The sequence below is a fragment of the Rhinopithecus bieti genome, unplaced genomic scaffold, assembly GCF_001698545.2.
Source record: "Rhinopithecus bieti isolate Rb0 unplaced genomic scaffold, ASM169854v2 scaffold_57691, whole genome shotgun sequence".
Classification (NCBI taxonomy): Eukaryota; Metazoa; Chordata; class Mammalia; order Primates; family Cercopithecidae; genus Rhinopithecus; species Rhinopithecus bieti.
The window spans coordinates 1,810,625-1,829,076 of record NW_016824383.1 but is presented as its reverse complement, the minus strand read 5'-3'; the positions used below and the strand labels follow the sequence as shown (position 1 = coordinate 1,829,076).

Here is an 18,452-nt window from a genome sequence, read left to right as displayed (position 1 = left end):
TCTATAAAAATATGGGAGTCATGGTGCCCAGTACACCGGATGATAGTCTACATGTTAATTAAAGAATGATGTTTATAATTAGCCTGAAAGAAGATAATTTAATTGGTTGGCCAATTACAGAAATAAATTGGAGACTGAAATTGCAAACTTATATTTCACTGTGTTTTTCAAAAGCACATCTATGAATTGATAGATAAACATTATGTCCATACATACAGAGCTATGAAACCCTTCTATAAACATGAAATTGGGGAGATACATGTCAAAACATATGCCAGAAACAAGATTAAAATTACTTCTGTGAATAATGCTATACCATGCTCCATGTTTGTGCTGAAAACTCATTGGTGTTTATTCTCCTATGATGGTATACTAAATATCTGTCCAGCTTACTGTTATTTTTTTAATTTAGTCATGAGAATTTTCCCTGTGTTTGTGCAATACAAGAAAAAATACACTTGCTGAAGGTCATCGTGTTGTGCAATACAAGAAAGGACTATGTCTTCAAAATCACCTTATCTTGAAATAATAGATTGTGGATAGAGAGATTTACATCTTGAAAATTGCTTCTAAAATTACTTTTCCATCTTTTCTTGTGCAATAGTTGGAGCTTATGCAATAACCTAGTCTTTTCAGCATCTCTCTTTAAAATGTGGTGTTTTCAGTGTCCTTACTTAACATGGGATAATTGTACACAGTGGTTTTCTTTTCAGAATTTTAACATGGTTTGTATGATCTGAGTCTGGTATGGGTCTTGGAGAATGTCTACCACTTGTTTATTGTGGTCTCATTCTTTAGAGAGGAGGAGGATGGTTTTCAACATTCTAAAATAGGCAAGCAACGGACACCAATATGTTATGTGTACTCTATACATATATTTATACTTACACATGGCTCTCATCTGCTCTGCTTAGATACTAAATATTTCAGAGTAGTATGAATAAATACATTTAATGTTTCATAGACACATAATATCTCACAGTTTGTAGAACAGACAGTGCTCTCTGGTGTAATTACCAGGCTGATCCTAAGGGGCCAGACTGTCTGGAACTTGCTTTCATCTCTGAATACTTTGTGCTTATGGATAAACCAGGTGTCAAGGAGATGCCTTGGAGTGCTAAATTCTGCATATTTCGATGTTTGATTTTAATTCTTTATGTGCTAATGGGAACACTCATTTTCTTTAATAGCCATTTCTTTGGGCCTATTCTACTCTAGGTATGAGAGGCTCAGGAAAACTTTTTTTTTTTTAGTCGGAGTCTCGCTCTGTCACCCGGGCTGGAGTGCAGTGGCTGGATCTCAGCTCACTGCAAGCTCCGCCTCCCGGGTTTACGCCATTCTCCTGCCTCAGCCTCCCGAGTAGCTGGGACTAGAGGTGCCCGCCACCTCGCCCGGCTAGTTTTTTGTAGTTTTAGTAGAGACGGGGTTTCACCGTGTTAGCCAGGATGGTCTCGATCTGCTGACCTTGTGATCCGCCCTTCTTGGCCTCCCAAAGTGCTGGGATTAGGAAAACTTTCTTATCCTCACCACACATATTATGATGAAGTTTACCCAGAGTCTTCATAAGTGAGCGGTCTTCAATGCCAACTGGGAAATTCAGATCATTCAGAACTGGGAACGTAGGCATAGATTTGATTCATGCTATTTTTTAAGTGGAAAAGAGAAACAGGTACATTTTTGTTGATGTTACTGTTTGGTGAATGTATCTGTCGATGTTAATCTCATCTCACATGGAACAGACACTGAATTTGAATGTCTGAAATATGTCCACTCTTTTTAGATCTGATGTTTGTACTCATATGCCAACTTTCTTATGATAATTGTCAAATTAAATGCTTAATTCTGATAGCTACTTCCGCTAGTGGATTCCACATAGATGACATCTATTTTCCAAGCCATGTTAGGCTCTTCAATTCTTTTTATGTTTTTTTAAAAGTTAAAACATTTCAGGACCTTACTTAATTTAGAGGATTTATAACATAGGAGCAAAAAAATTTCCTTTGCCTCCTGGTTTCTGGGAATCTTTCTTTCTTTGCTTAGTATTTATCAAGAAGTATAGTTTGCCATCACTACATATTAGATGACATTCATGAGGGCAGTTTCAATTTTTTTCACACATTTTGAAATCAAATTTCACTAGACAATAGATGCAATCTATCATGATACTGAAATGAATTTTTCATGTGATTATATGGGCACATTGATCTTGACTACATCAGTTCTTTTGTGATTGGCACTCGATTGATTACAGGATTGTATCTGCATCCACAAATTATTTGTGTGATGTTCTAGTTATGCTGCTTGCTATACCTGTGTGTGTGTGTGTGTGTGTGTGTGTGTGTGTGTGAGTTTAGCTTTTCTTTAGTAATTTCACTGTTCTGCTATTCTGTGGCCTGCCAAGGGGGACACAGGAGTGTGGCAATTCCCACATGTTGTGGGAGGGACTCAGTGGGAGATAATTGAATCATGGGGATGATTTCCCCCATACTATTTTGGTGGTAGTGAATAACTCTCATGAAATATGATGATTTTATAAGGGGAAACCCATTTCGCTTGTCTCACATTTTCTCTTGTCTGCCGCCATGTAAGATGTGCCTTTTGCCTTCTGCCATGATTGTGAGGCCTCCCTAGCCGCATGGAACTGTAAGTCCATTGAACCTCTTTTTCTTTATAAATTACTCAGTCTCTGGTATGTCTTTATCAGCAGCGTGAGAATAGACTAATACAGTAAGTTGGTACCAGGAGTGTGAGAACAGACTAATATACCTGTGTATGGTGATTATAGAAAGGAAACCAAATTTTCATCAGTAGATTACCATTTCAAAGCTCCCTACAAAGTCACCACCTTCTTGCCTGCATCTGGGGCTGGCTGTGCCCTTGACTCCTTCACCTTCCTTGGTTCTCTGCTGCTGCTCTTTATTCCGTTTCCTGGATTTTAGGGTAACATGGAAACTTGTGAAAGCAGTAATTGAAGAGGAAGACACTCTGCTGACTTCTAAGCCAACGACTTTGTTTTATCAAGTACTTTAATGAATTCCAAAGGATGTGGCAGATGTTAATGCATTCATTCTTCCTACGATAGCCCAAAAAAGTAGGCTTAACTCTAGTATTTTTCCATCTCTAAAACGCAAAGTGAGCAAGGTCGCTTTCTCGTCTTCTGTGTTGATCTCCCTCTTCCACTCTTTTTTCTCCTTTACCAAAAATTTGAGTAGATTTACTTTAGACTGCCCTTCCTTAGTCTAAATTTTAATTACCGACTAAATTTTAATTACCTGTTCGTAATATATCCAACCTTCTCTTTCTCACCTCACCATTGCATCTCACTCCTCCATTCAAACCAATTTGCTTGGCATTTTCTGTAAATTTGTTTTTCATGTGGTTTTGTTGTCATTGACACTATTCAGCGTGCATATGATAAGTCTGGAGTCTGTTCACTTTAGCTGTAGCCCACCATCTAAAGATATTTAGGAAATCACAGGACAGTACTTTGTCTTTTAGTGCAGTGATTTGATATCACTGTAGGAGACAAGATAGCCTTGAGGCTAGGAACATAGATTTTGGAGTTGTGTGGGCCCAGATTTAAGCCTCATTCGACTACCTGCGCATCCATGAGCAAATGGTTTACTCTTACAATGGTTCTTTTTGCTCATCTGTAGAGTAAAACCATAATAATAGTAATAATACTTAACTCATAGAGCTCTTCATTTCTTAGCCATTGACCATCGCTTCTGTGCCAGATGCTGTGCTATATGACAGGTATAAGTTGATAAATAAAACTAACGTGAACCTCCCATTGCGATTTCATTGAAATAATGCATAGTACCTGGGAGTAGATGCTTAATGATACACCTAGGAAGGAGGTAGTTCTAGAATGTAATCAATGGCAGCTCCTTTCCCTTTTAAAGGTATAGAAAGTATCTTTCATTCTTTTTTTTTCAAATAGAGGATTGAATATGTACTATGTGCTGGGTAGCAGGGATGCAGTATCAACAAGGTCGGCAGTCCTTCATGCAGTGTGCATACTTCTGTTTCAGAAGATAGTGAACAAGGAAACAGCTGAGTAAACTAAGCAGTTATAGAGTGTGATGCATGTTATGAAGGAACTGGAGAGATAATGGTGGGAAGGAAGGTAGGATGGGAAGGAAAGGAGAGGGCTAATAAGGTAAGACCTTAAAAATGGGACACAGCAGGGTTTGCAAAGATCTGGAGGAAGAACAAGCAAAGGCCTTGAGGTAGAAAAGGGCTTTGTGGCTGGGCGCGGTGGCTCACACCTGTAATCCCAGCACTTTGGGAGGCCAAGGCGGGTGGATCACCTGAGGTCAGGAGTTGGAGACCAGCCTGGCCAAAATGTTGAAACCCCGTCTGTACTAAAAATATAAAAAAATTAGCCAGGTGTGGTGGCGGGTGCCTGTAATCCCAGCTACTCGGGAGGCTGAGGCAGGAGAATCCCTTGAACCCAGGAGGTGGAAGTTGCAGTGAACATAGATCGTGCCATTGCACGCCAGCCTGGGTGGCAAAAGTAAGACTCCATCTAAAAAAAAAAAAAAAAAAAAAAAAGAAAAGGGCCTTGCACATCTGAGGAACAAAATAGAGGTATGTGTGGCTGGATTGTAGTGAGTAGAGTGCAGAATGACATGAGAAGGTGTTGTAGACTTGTAGACGGAGGAGGAAATAGATCATGCAATATGTCTGGTGGATCGTGAGAAGCTGACTTCCACTATGGCCGGGGTGATGTCAGGGCAGGTAACGGGACTACAGGCAGTCAGGAGGAGGAAGTCATCAGGATGCTGCCCGGGTATCTGGCATTCATTACTGTTTGCTTGGCAGTGCCACTTATCAAGATAAGGAACTATGGGGGATGGCAAAATTTGGGTAATAGATCTATTAAAATGTGGTCATTATTGGTGGCTATTCATAAAATAAAGGCATATCTATATCTTCTTTTATGTACCTCTTGGTTTCTGTGACATTTAAGAAAAGCATTCAAGACTTTCTCTGAAGATGTCTCAAGTTTTTATTTTTGCTACGTGTTAGTTGGCAGGAAGCTAAAAGTCCAGTTCACTAAAGATTGCTTATGACCTGTGAGGACAGCACAGGTGAATTGGTTGGTTGACAACAGTTGGACTGTTACAGAATGCTAATGGGTTAATTAACTTAGAGTTTATTGGTGCAGTATACTTGCTCAGCACTGATGGATTTCCTGATTTAGTGTATTAAAGATGAAAAAGTAAAGTTCCTTTCTGATAGAAGTGTTTATTTCTACTAAACTGGGACTAGAAAAGCATTGATGAAATGTTTATATATTCAGAGCAACATTCTGCCTTCTGCCTTCTGCTTGGCCAGCTGCCATCTCCGACTGTTGGAAATAAAGTGAGAGGTCTGACGTCATCTTGATGGTGTCTGGTATTTGGGTGTTTCTGTCTAGCTTCCTTTGGCTGACATTACCAAGGCACATTGTTAATACTGGCCTCACAGGCCATAATCTCTTACGTGTCATTTTGTATTTAAACTTTTGCATAAGAGTCATCAGCACAGAACAACAGATTACTTCTGTAGCAATATTAGTTTTGAGATTAAAAAAAAAAAAGATACTACTGGACCAGGCATGGTAGCTCACACCTGTAATCCCAGCACTTCGGGAGGCCACGGCGGGCAGATCACCTGAGGTCAGGAGTTCAACACCAGCCTGGCTAACATGGTGAAACTCCATCTCTACTAAAAATACAAAAATTGGCCAGGCGTGGTGGTGTGTGCCTGTAATCCCAGCTACTCAGGAGTCTGAGGCAGGAGAATTGCTTGAACCTAGGAGGCAGAGGTTGCAGTGAGTCGAGATCACGCCACTGCACTCCAGCCTGGGCAATAGAGTAAGACTCTGTCTCATTAAAAGAAAAAACAACAAAAAACAAAAAACAAACCGAGAGAAAGAGAGAGAGAGATACTACTGTCACCTTGTGTAAAACCACATACACAGCATAGTTAAGCCTACTAATGAAATATCCTGTCGTTTCCTGTGTTTAATAGTAGGCTAGAGAGAGGCCTATACAGTAAACATGTAAAAGGTACAGTTAATTTCTCTGCTTGAATTTGCACATGGGAGGAATTCTCTTTTCTTCTTTTGCCCTTTTCACAGAACCATAAAATGTGAGGGCTGTAGGGACCTTGGAGGACATCCAGTTCATCCACTGGTGGGGAACTGAAGACTAGATAGTTACACTGTAGTTCAAGTGCGATCATATCACTGCAATTAAAACTATGAGAACACTAGATTATTCTGTAGTGCCACCACGTTGTGAATATGACTCACTGTCAAGTAACAGATGCCACTTATATTGATGTGATCAATCACAGCACTTCTCCTAGAGTCTGTGGGTGATTGGTCACTGCATATTGGTTTTTAGTTCATGCACAGAAGGCAAAGTGTGTAGTGGCGTTACCTTCTTGCCCCCAGTGATTCAAGATTTACAAAAAATGAATACGTGGAAATTGGCTAACACAGATGAAAGTACATCAAAGAAACAAAAAGTGATAACATTGGGAGCCGAAATTCCAATTGAACATAAAAGAGTTCTAAAAGGATGACCTGGCTATGGAATCATGACAGTCCTGACCTTTGACCCCCTGTAAATACACACCCAGAGGAACTTAGCGGAAGTGAGCTTATTGGCGTGTACAAGGAAAATGACTGTGACCAATAGGATGTAAGTGTTCCAGAGTAAATGACGCCAGTTGAAAAACTTCACATTAAAGAACTCTCAGAGATATATCAGCACGTTGAAAGCACAAAGGAGAATATTCCTGAAGCTGATTCAAATGTAGTAGCATGACAATTTGTCCAGGGGTAGCAGTGATGCTCACTCCACCGGGATGGTTATATTGTGGGACGAGTGAAGGCAGGTCACAAGTGTTTTACAAAGAAATAAAACACTTTGGTGGTGTGTGTGGCTCACACCTGTAATCCCAGCACTTTGGGAGGCCGAGGTGGGCGGATCACTTAAGCCCAGGAGTTCTAGACCAGCTGGAGCAACATGGCGAGACCCTGTCTCTACAAAAAATAAAATAAAATAAAATAAGAAATAAAACACTTTAATTCTCAATGTTTCCAATCTTCTAAATTATAGTGTACTAAATACATTTAGTTTTACTATTTAGAAAGTTTTTTCTATACATTTATAAACCATAGGGTGTTTGTAATGTTTGGACAAAAATTCTTAAAGGTCACGGAACAATGATAAACAATGTGAATTTTCCCAGAGCTTGTCTGAAGACAGTCATTTTTATGGTCCTGTACTAGAATGCAAATTGAGGACTGCCTGTATTTTAAATGAGTAACTATAGACTTAGTGAAAGTCCAAAAATATTGGGTTCTTTTATTTGGAATTATCTCAGCTTATTCTGTTAACTACTTATTTGCTTTAAGGAAAAAAAAATAGCATAGATAACATTTTATTTGTCTGTATGACATAAATGTCAAAAGTAATGATGGGATAAATGAGATCAACTTGTAAGCACTTATCACCATGCCTGCAACATAATTGCCACTCGATAAATGCAACACATATCTAGAATTTGATCATTTCTCTCTACTTCCACCGCTACCATTCTGGTTTGAGTCACCATCTCCCTCCCTGAATGGTTGCAGTGACCCCTCTTGGGTAACTGCTTCTTCCTTGCCTTTCTACACTCTGCATTTAGTACACGACCCAGTGGCTCCCCATTTACCCCAGTAAAATCCAAAGGTCTTACACTGACATCAAGGCTTTCCATGGTCTGGGCCCATTATTTCTGATCTCATCTCCCACCCACTTCCCCTAGCTTACTCTGCTCTAGGTGCAAATTTCCTGATGATGTTGAGACCATGCTTTCCTGCCTAGGGGGCTTTCACCAGCTTTCCCTCTCCCTGGATTGCTCCTCCTCCACATCGTCATTGGGTCAGTTTCTCATTCCTCCTTAAAGTCTTTGCTCAAAAGTCACCCCCTCAATGAGGCCCTGGCAATTCTGTTGATAACCTCAACTTCCCCCAGCCCAGTAGCATTTCTGATTGCCTTATAGTGTTCTTTTGTCTTTCCATAGAACTTTTCACCTTCTAAGATTTTCAGATTTTTAGTTTACTTTTTAAAATTCATCCTCTTCTCTTGCTAGAATGCAAACCTAATGAGTTCAGGGATCTTTTGTTTGTTAGGCAATTTAGCTCTTATAATATTTCCTACCATGTATTGCATCTGAGTGAATAGCTTTTAAATGATGAATGACTATTTGAAAAAAACTGTTGATGTTTGAGAATTGTTCTCCATTCTGTACTGTTCCAGCAGACTTGGCAACAGTGATTGTAGAAATCATGTCTTATTTACTCATCACAAAATTGTCAGAATCCAGTATTCCAGTTCTGGCCTTTCTTCCATAAATATTAGATCTCTGTTCTAAAGAGTTTTTTTTGTTTGTTTGAGATGGAGTTTCGCTCTTGTTGCCTAGGCCAGAGTGCAATGGCATTCTCTTGGCTCACTTCAACCTCCACCTCTTGGGTTCAAACGATTCTCCTGCCTTAGTCTCTTGAGTAGCTGGGATTACAGGCACACACCACCATGCCCAGCTAATTTTTTGTATTTTTAGTAGAGATGGAGTTTCACCATGTTGGCCAGCCTAGTCTCAAACTCCGGACCTCAGGTGATCCACCTGCCTCGGCCTCCCAAAGTGCTGGGATTACAGGCGTGAGCCTCTGCGCTTGGCCGAGAGTTTTAAAGTCACAGGAAATACAGAAAGGAATTCAACTTAACATATATTGACTGAATGTTTTCTATGTACAGTTGTCTAAAATGGATAATTATTAACTTAGGTTTTCACTAAAGCATTTATTTTCCTCAAGCTACTGGTTTCCGTGGAGTTTAAGCCGATGTGCTGGAGAGATAACCACAGGATAAGATACATATAGTGAGCTTCCTGAGTTGATGCTAATTATGGAAAAATTCTCAGGGCATAACTTAGAGGACCAGTTACACAAGTCTAAACCTGGAAAAAAATCTCAGAAGACAAGAAGAGTAAGAGCTTAGGGAAAATACTTGGCATGATGTGAGAGATTTTTTTTTTTTTAATGACCAGAGCTATTAAGACTATTCATTGAGTTTTCAAGAGTGTAATATATGATTGATTTGTTTAGATTATGTACACAAAGAGCATTGTTGTACTTAAAATAGGGGAAAAAGAAGGGACTGCGTTGCTTTTTTCCAGTGATACATTGGGTTTTATATTGATGCTGTGGATGCTTATGATACATTAAAATTTGTCACAGCAATGATAGACAGGATCGGTAATTTTCCTCCAATATTGCCCTATTTCCTGGCTGCATGAAACCATGAAATCACTTAATGGGATCATACAATACCAGCTTTGATTGGAAATTAAATAAGATCTTACCTTGGCAGTTCTAAAAAGAGACTGTGTCTGTCAGCATGGCATCACATATTTATGAATAATCTTAAGGTGGATTGTGATAAGCAATCACTTATTGAGTTCATTACATTTGCAGGCACAGTGCTAGACAATAGAGATATACTGGTGAACAAAACAGATCTTACTCCTGCTCTCACACAGATCCTGATGCTATTGGAACCCATAGAAATGGACAGCATTAGGTCTAAGTAACTGCAAAGAAGTGATTTCTGTCTGCAAGTAACATCATCATCATGGTTTATGAATTCTGTTCCTTGTTATTAAATATCAGTTAGGAAATTGATGTGCAAGTGGCATGGGGAGATACTGAATAAAATGCGTAGGCTCACCCTTGAATGCTTCCAGATGTTTGTACGGAAGGAATGGAGTATCTTTTATTTGATTCTTATTTGTTGTAATGGAAAAGCAGAAACCCCTCTAAATGCCACCCCCTTGTTGGGATCGAATTGCATTAGAGGTCATCTATCCACTCATTTAACAGATATTTTTTGATTGAGTGCTTCCTGTGAGCCAGCATTCTTACAGGCTTTGGTGATCACCATTAGTAAAAGTGACAATGTCCTTTCCCTTACAGAACTTGCATTCTAGTGGGGAGGCTCAGAAAAATTTTAAAAAAGCAAATAGCATATAATATAGTGTCAGGTAGTGATAATAAAGGGGAAAAATTAAGACAAGGGACTCAGCGTGATAGGGGCTGCTATTTTAGATAGGGCGACTGTGGAAGTGGTTTTCCGTGTGTGTGACCTCACAGGTTTGTGAGCAGCAGTCAGGCTAGCTTTGCTCAGAATTACTAAATGTACAGACACACACACACACACACACACACACACACACACACACACACACGAGCATGCACATAGGCTGTCCCGTAATTCACCCCTCAACATGTCCCCCTCTTCCACTGTCGCCACCCCTGCTCTCCCTAAGCAGCTTTGGGCTTTCTCTGTCTCCTACTTTCTACATCTCCTGATTCTTTGAAGGTTTTCTATTTTCTTTCTCCTGTTCTGGGATCAACCGGTGTACTGTCTGGCCAAGTTTGAGGTCGCTAGGCATCCCTGAATGCCTTATCTACTTTCTTTGCTAAGTAAGGCTTGTATATGTCTGCATTGTAGCCACAGTTTCTCATTTAGCCAATCCTCAGTAAGATGATTTGGGGAAGGCAACATTTCTTCGCTATTGAGAAAGATCTCATGTTGAACTTTGTTTTTGAACTGCAATGTCCAAAGTGGGCAATTCAGTGAAAGGGTAGTGCTGATTTAGTGCTATTAACTTATTACAAATTTTGGGCATTGTTTGTTCTTATTCATTCATTCAACTGCTGTTGATTGATGCCCTTTTATATACCTGACATTATGCTAGATACTGGGGCTATAATTCTAGGTAATAACAGACTCGGTTTTATTATTATTATTATTATTATTTGAGATGGAGTCTCGCTGTTGTCACCCAGGCTGGAGTACAGTGGCACAATCTTGGCTCACTGCAACCTCCGCCTCCTGGGTTCAAGCAATTCTCCTGCCTCAGCCTCCTGAGTAGCTGGGTTTACAGGCACCCACCACTATGCCCGGTTAATTTTTGTATTTTTTATTTTAAGTAAAGATGGGGTTTCACCATGTCGGCCAGGCTGGTCTCGAACTCCTGACCTCAGCTGATCCACCAGCCTCGGCCTCCCAGAGTGCTGGGATGTGAGCCATCGCACCCGGCCCAGACTCAGTTTAATAATCAGACATTAATAATTACACAAATGAACGCCTAATGACAATTGAAGAAACTAAAGGAAAAATACAATGTATGGGAGTGCAAAACAAAAGAATTAGTAGCCTGGCGGGTCTAATCTCAACACAGCCTTGAAAGGATGCCTGGGTTGAAGTTTGAAAGATGGATAAGTGTTAACTAGAGAAGAGAGATAGGGGTTTAATAGTGCATGCAAAAGTCCTGTAGGAGCAAAGGGATGAAGGAAGGTTGGTTGGAGATATCAGGCTGATGCCAGACTATACAGTGTAGAGCCTTGTAGGCTGAAGGATTTTTTTTTTTTATTGTTTGTTTTTTGAGATGAAGTCTTGCTCAGTTGCCCAAGCTGGAGCATAGTAGCACAATCTCGGCTCACTGCAACCTCTGCTTCCTGGGTTCAAGAGATTCTCCTGCCTCAGCCTCCCAAGTAGCTGGGACTACAGGTGCACACCACCACACCCAGCTAATTTTTGTACTTTTAGTAGAGAGGGGGTTTCACCGTGTTGGCCAGGCTGGTCTCGATCTCCTGACCTCAAGTGATCCACCCGCTGGGCCTCCCAGAGTGCTGGGATTACAGGTGTGAGCTACTGCGCCCGACCGGCTCAAGGATTTTTTGGCTTTTATCTTTAGAGCAATTGGAAACCATTGAAGGGTTTTAAGCCAGCACCCCATACAGTACAGATTGATGGTGTGGCCTCAAGCTAAAGCTCCTTGGAAGGGAGTTTGCAGTGTGGAGAACCATTCAGTGGATTTTAAAGATGTCAAAATGAGAGATGATTGTAGCTTGGACTAAGGTGGTGAGAAATGGATGGACTGGAAAAGTATTGATGGAATAGAACCCACAGGACTTGGTAACTCCAAGGTGGATGTCACCCTTATGTAAGTGCTTCCATTTATCTAATTGCTCATGAGGTTTCTTGTAAGTGGTTGGTTATTTATTATTTCCTCCAGAATTTGTATAAAGAAAGATCAATACATTTGTTTCTTCAAGTTTGTTTAGTAAAGGATGAATATTCAAGGGTACTTTTAGTCTTTATGGGCCAAGGTAAAAAAAATGATGGTCATCATGTGCATTTAAGCACTGAAACACTATTGGTACATGCAGCCAAAATGCAAAAGCAGGACATATGAATTACAAGTCTGCACCTCGGGCTGCATAGCAAATACTAATTCAGAAGAGGCCTTATGACCCAGGAAAACATACTTTAATTAATATCTGTATTGTTCTGTCAGGTAGGTTAACCCTCTGGATCACATTAGTATTTGGCAGTGTTGATCTTTATTGTTGGAATAGAAACTAGATTGTGTGTGTGTGTGTGTGTGTGTACATGTATGTGTGAGCACGTGTGCATGTACACAATATCCTCATGTATACTTAATATATATGTTACCTACTATACATATGGATAATAATAAATAGAAAACATTAAGCTATTTATCAAAACCTCTCAAATGCCTGCGCTGCATGCTGTCAGACCACAGTGATTCTGGAGAGGAAGTGTGCTTTGAGATGAATGATGGGTTAATTAAAGGCAACTGGCAGGTGGCTTGTGAATTGGTGTTTGGTTCATTAAGTGTTCGGTATATTTTACTTTCTGTCCAAAGGGAACCCTTTGCTTACTGGAAAGTAAAATAAAAGCAGCTTCTGGGTAAACTGTCAAAAGCTTTGATGAGTATGTCGGATTAGATTCTATCATTCAAAGTTGAACCATGATTGAAAGCTGTAGCTATAGCCTCTCTCCTTGGTGGTATAGCAGAGCTCTCCTGAACTTAATATTGCTTCATTACCAGGCACTCTATCATACAGTGTTAAGGCACTGGATTGAAGTGAAACTTTGTATAAGTGAGCTGGTCTCATACATTGGATAGTATAGCTTAATATAGTATTTAAATCCATTCCTTTCCCTTAGATGATTGGCATGTCTTACATACTAATGGGCATCTCCACATGAGCTTTAATTTCTGATTTGTCCAAAGTACCTGGGCTTATTTTAATATTTGACTGTTAAAGATTGTCTTCAAACTCCTATAGGTTTCCTATATCATATATCAAAAAGATACTCATATCTGGCTGGGCGCAGTGGCTCACGCCTGTAATCCTGGCACTTTGGGAGGCCGAGGTGGGTGGATTGCCTGAGCTCAGGAGTTCGAGACCAGCCTGGGCAACATAGTGAGACCCTGTCTCTACTAAAAATACAAAAAATGAGCAGGGCGTGGTAGTGCTCGCCTATAGTCCTAGTTACTTGGGAAGCTGAGGCAGGAGAATCACTTGAAGCCAGGAGGCAGAGGTGGCAGTGAGCTGGGATCGTGCAACTGCACTCCAGCCTGGGTAACAGAGTGAGACTCTGCCTCAAGAAAAGAAAAGAAAAAAAACTTCATATCTTTCTTAGGATCTATATATTTTCTGGGTCCCTTTCTGGGCCCTAGATCCTCAGAGTGTGGTTCATACTTGAGAGCTTGTTAGAAATGCACAATCAGTCCCACTCAAGACTTTCCCAATCAGAATCTGCATCTTAGCAGGATCCATGGGCGATAGGATGCACCTTACAGATTGAGAAGCACTTTTATACATAACATACATGGTAAAAATCAATTGAGTCTCTAGAAGCTGTGTGGGATTACAGACTGAATTATCTGAATCTAATTCAGATGAATTAGGTTTAGTGATCAATTTCTGGAAATATGTCTGATAAGCCCTCTGTGAGTAACAAGTTACTTTATGCCCCATTTTCCTCATCTGGATAAGTGTGGGTCATCTTTATACCACGGGGGTATCGTGAGGATTAAATAAGTTAATGCCAGGATGGGCATCCACTGTACCTTTTGTGAAGATGGTGTGCCTTCTCTTCTTCCGGGGCTTACTGAGTGAGCTCTGTTACTCCCACTTGTCCCATATGCCTGTGATTTTGTTTTTACCTAGTCTTGCTGTCTTCTCTTATTCTCATTCCCAAACTGTCTTTAGTTCATAATTAATTATGTATTAAATTGTATTTAAATAGCCTCCAGCATCCAAAGGAGTAAGAGTGTGGTTACTTACCCAAGAGTGTAGTTTGCATGTTAGAGTTAGTTCCATAGGGTAGGTAAGACAAAATAGTAAAAGCCTCTGGGGATTTCATAAGGCACTGAGCACACCAGCACCATTTTTGGTTCTTTTGTTTTAATTACACTACGTATTTGGAACACAATATAGCTTCAATCTTGCAGATTATATAAGCTCCAAAGTACTTCATGATTGTTTTTATTATAACCACAGTGCACATGAATTTATATTCAGATGTACCCTATCCTATGAGAAAAATGCTATTTTTTTTAGCAAATGATGTTTTAAAGAAAACAAATGAATGTTCACTGGAAATCAGTGAGCACCTGGAGCGTCAGTTAGGAGGTGGTTGTTAAAAATATTGGGTTTTGCCTGTGGCTGGTGCTATAAGCTATGCTATTAAATATTGCTGCTACCATATAGGAAATAAAGGCAAATACAAAGCATTACAAGGATTTAAAATACAAATTAGAGTGGCGCCTTTCCAATTTATATGGCATATTCTTTTTTTTTTTTTTTTTTTTTTTTGAGATGGAATTTTGCCCTTGTTGCCCAGGCTAGAGTGAATGGCACGATCTCAGCTCACTGCAACCTCTGCCTCCCAGGTTCAAGCAATTCTCCTGCCTAAGCCTCCTGAGTAGCTGGGATTACAGGCATGTACCACCACACCCGGCTAATTTTTGTATTTTTAGTAGAGATGGGGTTTCTCCATGTTGGTCAGGCTGGTCTCGAGCTCCCAATCTTAGGTGATCCTCCCGTCTTGGCCTCCCAAAGTGCTGGGATTACAGGTGTGAGCCACCACGCCCAGCCATATAGCATATTCTTTAGGTTAGCTAAAAAAAACTTGCTGTCTGCTTTTGAGGCTTTATTCTCATCACCTATGCCCTGCCATACTACTTTGGTGAAGGGCTTCTAGAATATACTTGTGTATCTGTTTTCTGTCTAATTAGAAGGGTTGATGATTATATTGCTTTTTTACTACTCTGTTTTCTTTTGTTTCTTTGAGGTTGAGCTGTCAAAACACATAAATGGTCAGACTTTTTAGGCCCTTGCCACATAGAACCTGTATTTTCCATTTACTTACTGTGCATTTGGTGCCTTTTGTATGGTAGTCATTATGTAAGGTGCTTTATCGGATTTACTTCATCATTTTAAAAATTCAGTACTTCGCCTCACATCATATAACCTGGTACATGGTGAGCTGGGATGGGAATCCAGATCTTGTTTGTTCTACAGTCCGTGATTCCTGCAGCACTCGCGCTGCCTGTATTGAGTCCTCCTAATTTTCATCTTTCCCCATGTGTAGTTTCTTCAGTAACCTTGCTTAACTAATTGATTGGAAACCTGTTTTGGCTTTCAGAGGACTGAAATACGAAATTGTCTCTCCATGCATTTTTAAGCAACCCTGCATCCTTTCAGATGTGATCAAGCAACTAATGCGTGGTTGAACTAAGATGACTTTTGCCATCACTTTGAACTGAGAAAGTTCCGTTATTGACCTGTTTTCCTGTGTGAGTTTTGAAATGACACGTGTGCCTGCTATTAGAATCTGTTCCATTCTTGATGATACTTGGTGTCCTAGAAATGTGTCAGACAATTTCTTGTTAATTTTATGACTAAAATAGCGATAATACTATGAAAATCCTGTATTTTACTTTTATTTGTTCAGGTTGCCTCTGGGGATCAGTCAGTACAATCAGAAAACTGCTGATTGCCTTGAGTGGCTGTAGCTCACCTCTTCTCCCCACCCAATTGCCTTTTGCAAATAAAAGTACATCAGGGACTGATTCTGTAGGGGTTTCTTTTGGTTGTTTTTTTTGACAGTAGTTTTTACATTGCGCACAGATTTTTTAAATGCACTAAAATAATGTTCTTCAAGATCCAATTTGGACTGTGCAGTCATGTCAGATCTCACTTATTTTTCCCTCTCTTTCTCCCCCTTTGCAGGATGATGAAGTGGTTCTGCAGTGCACCGCAACCATCCACAAAGAACAACAGAAACTATGCTTGGCAGCAGAAGGATTTGGCAACAGACTTTGTTTCTTGGAGTCCACTTCCAATTCCAAGGTGGGATGAAGTCTTTCAAGGCTATTCAAATATGCAAGTTTTACTAGTGGCATTGAAGTTATTTATGAGCTCTCTACTATTTTCTGTGGAACACATACTATATAAATGAAAGGGATATAAAAATGTTTTCAACTCCATTTTGCTGATTTTTAATTGAGTCTCTTCTGGGTACAAAGAACTAGGGATAAGATTGTTACCAAGAACACAGAAAGTCCTTGCCCCATGATGTTTATATTCTAGTAGAAAAGCAAACAAGTAAATAAATGATATAATTTGAAAACTGATAAAGGCTAGGATGATTTAATGGATTATTAAGTTTGAAGAGGAACCAATAGTCGTAGGCTCATTATAGTTTTTATAAGATAGACTTTCAATTTTCTGTATTAACAAAAAGTCAAAACTCTAGATCCCAGTTCATGTTTACAATAGGTAAACCTGGGTATAGATATAGTTCACACAGATATATCTGGATTTGACTTTCATTGGTAGAAAATGGGATATGACTTTTTTTCCTCAAAGTGGTATCTCTTGCATTGATCCTAAAGGGGAAAGGACAGAAAGATTGTCAGCAGTAAGTAGTCAGACACTGTAAATTATATATGTACTCTTGGAAATGAGCCCAGAAATATCTTAAGCTATGGAATTTTAAAATCAAAGGCAGAACTAACTTTTTGAGACAACCGCTCCTAGGATATTTATTTTTTTAGGCTGATCTTTGCCTAAAAGAGAATGGTTCATAATATCAGCATAGATTTTCTTGCAGAAATATAAACACTTAAATCTGTTGATATGTTTTGATTCGTTATTCCTGATTCCTAACTGTGGATATTTACTGTACATTCTGTATATGAATGAATTTTCATCTGTGTCTCTATATTTCAGAAATTAGAAGTTGAGGTTTTACTTTTAGGAACGATTCACTTTGAGACAGACCCACCTTGTAATTATTAAAAATTCAGGGAGAAATGAGGAATTATCAAGAAGGCATAGTTTTTCATCTCTTTGAATCTCCACATAAAACCAGACAGAGCTATGAAGAGGGCAAAACTCACACCCACAGACAATACAGTATCCAAGACAAACTAAGTGGCAAGTTATTCCTAAATTTGGTGTCAGTAAATGTACAGGAGGAAGTGCAAGAGAGGCGACATGATTTCTATTGTCTCTGAAAGTCAGTGACAAATCCTTGCTGGAAACTGTGGTGGGCCAATGTGAAAACAGCAACCACTCCAAGCATGGTGGCTCACGCCTGTGATCCCAGCACTTTGGGATCCAAGGCAGAGGGATCACTTGAGGTCAGGAGTTCAAGACCAGTCTGGTCAACATAGCAAAACCCTGTCTCTATTAAAAATACAAAAATTAGCTGGGTGTGGTAATGCACACCTGTAATCCCAGCTACTTGGGAGACTGAGGCAGGAGAATCGCTTGAACCCAGGAAGCGAAGATTGCAGTCAGTCAAGATCACACCACTGCACTCCAGCCTGGGTGATAGAGCAGGATTCTGTGGAAAAGAAAAGACAAAGAAAAAGAACTAAGAGGGAGCAAAGGAACCATGGCATAGTGAGGTGAGATGTTTCTGGAGTAACCTTGGCCCTATGGACTTTTATAACTAACCATGTAAAGCTCCCTTACAGGTCAAAGCCCTCCTCTGAGGAAAAATTGCAGGGGTGATAGAGGCAAAGGATAGAGAAGGATCAAACCAAAAACAAACAACAACAACAAAAAAAAATAGAGGAGGGAAGCAGAACCCATAGATTTCATAAGATGCTATGTTTCAAGTAGTGGGGAGAACCACAGAACAAGCAGTTCTAGAGCTGTCAAGCTAAAAAAAGCTACACTCTCCCTCTCCCTAAGAGTACCAGAAAAAGCATTTCAATTTTTATCTGGACATTTGATGTGCTTGTGTTGCCTGTAGACATTATACTTTTATAATATATATAATTATGTATAAGTTATATATATTAGTGGAGTAATCTAATTTATATAACTATAATTATACTTAATATATAATTTATATGGGAATATATTATATATAAAAAAGAGAATAAGAAGCAGAATAATATCTAAAGGCAATAAAGGTCAACTAGTTAATGTACTAGTTGTAAATAAATAAATAGTTATAAAGCTTATAACTATTTAAAAATGGACTAAAATTAAAAAAAAATAAGAT

The 18,452-nt window shown here is 39.6% G+C and overlaps 1 protein-coding gene across 1 annotated transcript in view; it reads left to right on the top strand.

Annotated features, from left to right (window-relative positions):
- Positions 1-18,452, top strand: part of RYR2 (ryanodine receptor 2) — an 808,217-nt gene that overhangs the window by 219,450 nt on the left and 570,315 nt on the right. Inside the window, 1 exon segment of the mRNA XM_017862245.1 lies at positions 16,163-16,282. Within this exon segment, the coding sequence (XP_017717734.1) occupies positions 16,163-16,282 (120 nt within the window).